An 8,496-nucleotide genomic window follows, 5' to 3' on the forward strand; every position below is an offset into this window, starting at 1 on the left:
CTGAGAAGGAGAGAAGAAAAAAAAAGGACATAAGAAATATTTGAATAAAAAATGGTCCAAACTTTCCAAATTTGATGAAAAACCATCTACAAATCTAAGAAAGCCAGCAAACTTTAAATAGGATAAGACTCCAAGGGATCCAGAGCTAGACAAATCATATTAAAACTGGCAAAAGGGACTTCCTGGTGGTGCAGTGGTTAAGAATCCATCTGCCAATGCAGGGGACACGGGTTCGAGCCCTGGTCCGGGAAGATCCTACATGCCATGGAGCAACTAAGCCCATGCACCACAACTACTGAGCCTGTGCTCTAGAGCCCACAAGCCACAACTACTGAAGCCTGTGCACCTAGAGCCTGTGTTCTGCAACCAGAGAAGCCACTGCAATGAGAAGCCCGCACACTGCAACAAAGAGTAGCCTCCACTCACCACAACTAGAGAAAGCCTATGTGCAGCAATGAAGACCCAACACAGCCACAAATAAATAAATAAATAAATTTATTTTAAAAATACTGGCAAAAGATGAAGACAAAGAGAACATCTTGAAAGCAGCAAGAGAAAAACAACTCATCACATACAAGGGATCCACATAAAATTAACAGCTGACTTCTCAACAGAAACCATTGAGACCAGAAGGTAGTGGGACGCCATATTCCAAGAGCTCTAGCTCTTATTCTAGCTCTAACCAAGAATTCCAGATCCAGAAAAAAAAATCCTTCAAAAAAAAGGAGAAATTAAGACATTCCCAGATGAACAAAAATTTAGAGAATTTGTCTCTATTAGATCTGCCCTACAAAAAGTACTAAAGGAAATTCTTCAGGCTGAAATAACAGGACACTAGACAGTGACACAACATCACATGAAGAAGTAAGGAACACCAATAAAGGTAAATATATAGGTATATACAAAATATAGTAAAAAATGTATTTTTATTTGTAACTCTTTCATTCTCCAAATGATGTAAAAGACAACTACATAAGGCAACCATTGTAAAACTGTGTTGATGAGCATATAATTTTAAAGATGTAATTTGCATGACAATAATAGTACAACATAAGGGAGGAAATGGAAGTATATTGGAGCAAAGTATTTTCATACTACTGAAATGAAGTTGGTACTAATCCAGTCTAGATTGCTTTAAGTTAAGATGTTAAATGTAATCCTCACAAGCAAAATAAGAAAATGGCTCAAAAAGTAGAATAAAAGAAACAAGGGAATTAAAACAGTACACTAGAAAATATCTATTTAACACAAAAAAGGCAGAAATGGAGAAACAGAACAAAAAGATAAGGAAAACAAATAGCAAAATGGCAGATGTAAATCTTATTTTATCCATAATCATATTAAACGTAAAAGGATTAGGGGACTTCCCTGGTGGCCCAGGGTAAAGAATCCACCTTCCAATGCAGAGGACGCGGGCTCGATTCCTGGTCAGGGAACTAAGATCCCACATGCTGCGGGGCAAATAAGCACATGCGCCGCAACTACTGAGCTCACGCACCTCAACTAGAGAGCCCACGTGCCACAAACTACAGAGCCCAAGTGCCACAACTAGAGAAGAGAAAACCTGTATGCCACAACTAGAGAGAAGCCTATGCACCGCAACAAAGAGCCTGCTCATTGCAACGAAAGATCCTGTGCGCCTCAGTGAAGACAGTGCGTGCCGCAACTAAGACCTGATGCAGCCTAAATAAATAAATAAAATATATTTTTTTAAAAAGTAAAAGGATTAGAACCCCTAATGAAATGCACAGAAATGATTAAAAAATAATCCAATCATATTGTCTAGAAGAAACACACTTCAGAGGCAAAGATACCAATAAGTTCAAAGAGGATAGAAAAGAGGTAAACCACGAACTTAGTGACCAAAAGGGAGCTGGAATGCCTGTACTAATATCAGACAAAATTGGCTTTAAGGCAAAAACTGTTATTAGAGACAAGTACATTTTATAATGACGAAAGAGTCAATCCTTTAAGAAGACACAATTATAAATATATATGCACCTCAAAACAGTCTTAAATTACATGAAACAAAAACAGAATTGAAAGGAGAAATAGACAATTCAACAATAATAATTGGAGACTTCAATACTCCACTTTCAATAATGTATAGAGCAACCAGGCAGAAGATCAAGAAATAAATAGAAGACTTGAGCACAATGCTTTAAATCAACTAGACCTAGCAGAGACCTATAGAATCATTCACCCAACAACAACAGAATACATTCTTCTCATGTGCCCATGAAACATTCATCAGGATAGACCATATGTTAAACCATAAAAAAGCCTCAATAATTTAAAAGGATTGAAATTATCCAAAGGCTGTTCTCTGACTGCAAAGCAGAAGGAAATTTGGAAATTATGTTGGAATTAAACATCACACCACTGACTAACCAATGGCTCAAAGAGGAAGTCACAGGAAAATTTAGAAAAATACTTTAATATGAATGAAAATGAAAACACAACACACCAAAACATATAGGATGCAGTGAAGCAGTGCTTAGAGGGAAATTTACAGCTATAAATATATTAATAAAGAAACATCTGAGACCAGCAACATAGCTTTGTACCTTAGAAGCTAGAAAAAGAAGAGCACACTAAACCCAAACTAAGAGAAGGAAGGAACGTAAAGAATAGAGTAGAAATAAATGAAATAAAGAATAGAAAACTAATAGAGAAAATCAATGAAACCAAATGTTGATTCTTCAAAAACATCAGCAAAATTGACACATCTTAACTAGAGTGACCAAGAAATAAAAAGAGAGAGAAGATCCTAATTACTAAAATCGGGAATGAAAGAAGAGATATTACTATCGACCTTATAGAAATAAAAAGGATAATAAGGGAATACTATGAACACCTGCATGCCAACAAATTACATAACCCAGATGAAATGGACAAATTCCTAGAAAGACATAAATATATTGCAGATAAGAATATAAAATGGTGCCACCAGTTTTTGAAAAACAGTCTGGCTGTTCCTCAAAAAGTTAAACATAGAGTTGCCATACGCTTTATGAATTCTACTCTTAGGTATAGACACAAGAAAAATGAAAATATGTGTCTACACACCAACTATCCATAATAGTCAAAAGGTGTGAACAACCCAAATGTCCATCAACTGATGAATGTATAAATCAATGTAGTATATCCACATCAGAAAATATTATTCCGCAATGAAAGGAATGAAGTACTGAAACACGCTACAACATGGATAAACCTTGAAAACACTCCAACTTTGGACCCCAATACAGGCAGAACCACACCTCACCACCATACATGCACAGATATATACACACACACACTCTCTCTCTCTCTACCAGCAACCTCACTCTGTGGCCTTGGGCATGCCATGTACCTTCCATGGCTTGTGAATAATAAACGTTTTTTCAAAGTTCCCTGATGGTTGTTGCTGAGGTTCATCTTGCAAGCAAAATAAGAACCACAAGGGATGGTCCAGCCACAACATTGGCTCTGGTTAAGGAAATATCTGTGGGGGCTCGCCCACAAGTAGTAGGGCCCAGGTGAGTGTCCCCAAGCATTTCTCGCTGATAGCATCACAATTGATAGGCTGAGATCTACACGAAACAACACACATACTGGTAAACTTTCTTTTAAGTTTCAGAAATGTGAAATTGAGAGAAAGACTATTTGCCCTTACAATATCATTCCTTTTGATTGTTTCATGGGTTGATTCATTCACCTCTGAAACCTCCAATCACAAAGTTGTAGTCTCCTCAGGTATAATTATAAAATGCACGTTCATATTCTCTTCCATTGCTCTAATTTTCCTCACTATTTTCACATATTCACTTGCAGCATTTTAGAACTATTTATACGTCATAACAGCTAATGGGTAATTTACACAAATTATGAAAGCAAGTGTAAAATGTGAATGAATGTTCTAATTTCATACTTTTACATGTACCTGTCCAATTTTCCCAGGACCACTTACTGAAGAGGCTGTCTTTTCTCCACTGTATATGCTTGCCTCCTTTATAAAAGATAAGGTGACCATATGTGCGTGGGTTTATCTCTGGGCTTTCTATCCTGTTCCATTGATCTATATTTCTGTTTTTGTGCCAGTACCAAACTGTCTTGATTACTGTAGCTTTGTAATATAGTCTGAAGTCAGGGAGCCTGATTCCTCCAGCTCCATTTTTTGTTCTCAAGATTGCTTTGGCTATTCGGGGTCTTTTGTGTTTCCATACAAATTGTGCAATTTTTTGTTCTAGTTCTGTGAAAAATGCCAGTGGTAGTTTGATAGGGATTGCATTGAATCTGTAGATTGCTTTGGGTAGTAGAGTCATTTTCACAATGTTGATTCTTCCAATCCAAGAACATGGTATATCTCTCCATCTATTTGTATCATCTTTAATTTCTTTCATCAGTGTCTTATAATTTTCTGCATACAGGTCTTTTGTCTCCTTAGGTAGGTTTATTCCTAGATATTTTATTCTTTTTGTTGCAATGGTAAACGGGAGTGTTTTCTTAATTTCACTTTCAGATTTTTCATCATTAGTGTATAAGAATGCAAGAGAATTCTGTGCATTAATTTTGTATCCTGCTACTTTACCAAATTCATTGATTAGCTCTAGTAGTTTTCTGGTAGCATCTTTAGGATTCTCTATGTATAGTATCATGTCATCTGCAAACAGTGACAGCTTTACTTCTTTTTTTCCGATTTGGATTCCTTTTATTTCTTTTTCTTCTCTGATTGCTGTGGCTAACACTTCCAAAAGTAAGAAATTAGAACACTCCCTGACACCATACACAAAAATAAACTCAAAATGGATTAAAGACCTAAGTGTAAGGCCAGACACTATCAAACTCTTAGAGGAAAACATAGGCAGAACACTCTATGACATAAATCACAGCAAGATCCTTTTTGACCCAGCTCCTAGAGAAATGGAAATAAAAACACAAATAAACAAATGGGACCTAATGAAACTTAAAAGCTTTTGCACAGCAAAGGAAACCATAAACAAGACAAAAAGACAACCCTCAGAATGGGAGAAAATATTTGCAAATGAAGCAACTGACAAAGGATTAATCTCCAAAATTTACAAGCAGCTCATGCAGCTCAATAACAAAAAAACAAACAACCCAATCCAAAAATGGGCAGAAGACCTAAATAGACATTTCTCCAAAGAAGATATACAGATTGCCAACAGACACATGAAAGAATGCTCAACATCATTAATCATTAGAGAAATGGAAATCAAAACTATAATGAGATATCATCTCACACCGGTCAGAATGGCCATCATCAAAAAATCTAGAAACAATAAATGCTGGAGAGGGTGTGGAGAAAAGGGAACCCTCTTGCACTGTTGGTGGGAATGTAAATTGATACAACCACTCTGGAGAACAGTATGGAGGGTCCTTAAAAAACTAAAAATAGAACTACCATACGACCCAGCAATCCCACTACTGGACATATACCCTGAGAAAACCATAATTCAAAAAGTGTCGCTTTTTCGGCCAGAACCGCCATCTTCCAGTAATTCGCCAGAATGACCAACACAAAGGGAAAGAGGAGGGGCACCCGCTACATGTTCTCTAGGCCTTTTAGAAAACATGGAGTTGTTCCTTTGGCCACATACATGCGAATCTACAAGAAAGGTGATATTGTAGATATCAAGGGAATGGGCACTGTTCAAAAAGGAATGCCCCACAAATGTTACCATGGCAAAACTGGGAGAGTCTACAATGTTACCCAGCATGCTGTTGGCATCATTGTAAACAAACAAGTTAAGGGCAAGATTCTTGCCAAGAGAATTAATGTGCGTATCGAGCATATTAAGCACTCTAAGAGCCGAGACAGCTTCCTGAAACGGGTGAAGGAAAATGATCAGAAAAAGAAGGAAGCCAAAGAGAAAGGTACTTGGGTTCAGCTGAAGTGCCAGCCTGCTCCACCCAGAGAAGCACACTTCGTGAGAACCAATGGAAAGGAGCCTGAACTGTTGGAACCCATTCCCTATGAATTCATGGCATGATGGATGTAAAGAAAATAAAAGACCTGGACTGTGTAAATGTTTCTCTTAATTGGGTAGAAGTGTGTGACCCCCTTCCCCAAACAAACATTTAAAGCACATTTTAATTGTGTCCGAATTCAGTGGGTGACATCTTTTTACTTTCCAAATTTAGTGGTTTTTCTTCCTGAAAGATGTGAGGTAGTTTGTTGTCCAGTATACTCCACTGGTTAATAAACTGCTAGATATTTAAAAAAAAAAAGTGTCATGTACCACAATGTTCATTGCAGCTCTATTTACAATAGCCAGGACATGGAAGCAACCTAAGTGTCCATCATCGGATGAATGGATAAAGAAGATGTGGCACATATATACAATGGAATATTACTCAGCCATAAAAAGAAATGAAATGGAGGTATTTATAGTGAGGTGGATGGAGTTAGAGTCTGTCATACAGAGTGAAGTAAGTCAGAAAGAGAAAAACAAATACAGTATGCTAACACATATATATGGAATCTAAGGGGAAAAAAAGGTCATGAAGAACCTAGTGGCAAGACGGGAAAAAAGACACAGACCTAGTAGAGAATGGACTTGAGGATATGGGGAGGGGGAGGGGTAAGATGTGACAGGGTGAGAGAGTGGCGAGAGTGGCATAGACATATATACACTACCAAATGTAAAATAGATAGCTAGTGGGAAGCAGCCGCATAGCACAGGGAGATCAGCTCTGTGCTTCGTGACCACCTAGAGGGGTGGGATAGGGAGGGTGGGAGGGAGGGAGATGCAAGAGGGAAGAGATATGGGAACATATGTATATGTATAACTGATTCACTTTGTTATAAAGCAGAAACTAACACACCACTGTAAAGCAATTATACTCCAATAAAGATGTTAAAAAAAATGTGAATGAATGAAATAGAAACAAGAAAACCTCAAATCCATAGAAAGCTGTTAAAATGTCTGCAGAGCAACACAGCTTGATTGTTACTATGACATGCATACAATTCAGAGGGTGGAGCATAAACAATAAATCTCTCTCCCCCGCACCACCACCTCATAGAACAACCCCCTCACATTTACACTCACACACAGAGTCTGGATGAGGGAGAAGCAATAATGCCATTGTCTTCTTTCATAAAGCTTTTCTGAACACTGAAGAGTTTTTTTAATGTCAAATTTTATAGTTTGCATGTACAAACATAGTTTTTGTTCTCTCCAAGGCCAATATAACATTGGTAAACTTTATGTCTACCAATATAAATAACAGTACCAAAGCGGAGAGGGAATTAATAGAAGGGGCTAGACTGAGAAGAGGAGCCAAGTTCTGTGGCAGAACTGAGGAGTGAGAAACAACGGAGGGAGGAATGCAAGATGGTAGGAAGAAAGAGAGCATTTACTCTCTGGTGGCTTCTTATGACATCCCAGTAACATTTCTGAGGTGGGAGGCAAGTTCCCAGACTTGCAGTTCAAGCCTAAACCTTGCCCATTGGACCAGGTTCTGGAGCTGACGAGGATGTGAAATGACTGGAGACTTAGCTCCTCTTCAATTTACTCATGTTCCCTATCTTAGGTCAGCTGGAGTGCCACTAGCCCACATGGCACCTTTGGAAGATTAATAAGATTAGAAGAATTGTAAAGATTAGAAGATTGCTCTTTGGGGAAAACAGAGCCCTGGGCAAGAGAACACACCTTGGCAAGTGGAATATGGGCTGGATCTCATATTTCCTCCTTACCTGTGTCCATGACTTCCTTGGGGCTTAGCACTCAGTGCAACAATTTCTTGCCCCAGTCTCTGGTGTACCAGACGGAGTCCTAACACAGAAGCTGAATGACCTACAGTAAAAATAATCTTTTACCTGACAACCGGCTACATACCTACCTACAACCCCCCCCCCCACACACACACATTTATGACTTGAAACCTACCGAAAGTTTTACTGAGAAAACCTACTTTGATGCACTCTTGATATTTTCTATTCTATTCAAAAAACCTGGTTAAGGTCTACTAAAATGATTGTATGATCCTCTAAGAGATTGTAACCTGCTGTTTGAAAAAACACTGTCTTACTGGGGTAATAGCAATTCGAAGGATTGCCATATGAGCTTGATGGAGACATGGTAAGCCTCAATTTTCTCATCTGTGCACTGGGAATCGTAGTGCTACCTACCTCATATGGTAGAATCTAGCTAAAAGGACTGAAGGACACTGGAACAGGTTCAGAAAGAGTACACTGTAGAGAGGATTCAAACCCAGGATCCATGATGAACCTTTGAAGGATATGGTCTTCATCTTTGAGTCTCTAAAGTCTGATCATTCATTATGTGAGGTCCCAAGAGTAGAAGACATAGGGAACCAATTTCAACTTTCCACTGTCAGAGGTGTCCATAAATAGAATCAGATTCTTCTGGAAGGTGTGTGTTGCTTGTCACTGGAGAAATTCCACACAGACTAGATAACTAGTGGCAGCGTGACATCATGGAAAAACTTGAGTGTGAATACTGGCTTAGTTACAGACGGCATAGC

At 38.3% G+C, this 8,496-nt stretch overlaps 1 protein-coding gene across 1 annotated transcript; it reads left to right on the plus strand.

Moving 5' to 3' along the window:
- Positions 1-5,489: 5,489 nt before the first annotated feature.
- LOC133082125 (large ribosomal subunit protein eL21-like) lies at positions 5,490-6,033 on the plus strand. Its single transcript, XM_061178576.1, has one exon. The coding sequence runs from the start codon at positions 5,514-5,516 to the stop codon at positions 5,994-5,996; it is 483 nt and encodes a 160-aa protein (XP_061034559.1). The 5' UTR covers positions 5,490-5,513; the 3' UTR covers positions 5,997-6,033.
- Positions 6,034-8,496: the final 2,463 nt, after the last annotated feature.

Source organism: Eubalaena glacialis, chromosome X (genome assembly GCF_028564815.1).
Source record: "Eubalaena glacialis isolate mEubGla1 chromosome X, mEubGla1.1.hap2.+ XY, whole genome shotgun sequence".
NCBI lineage: Eukaryota > Metazoa > Chordata > Mammalia > Artiodactyla > Balaenidae > Eubalaena > Eubalaena glacialis.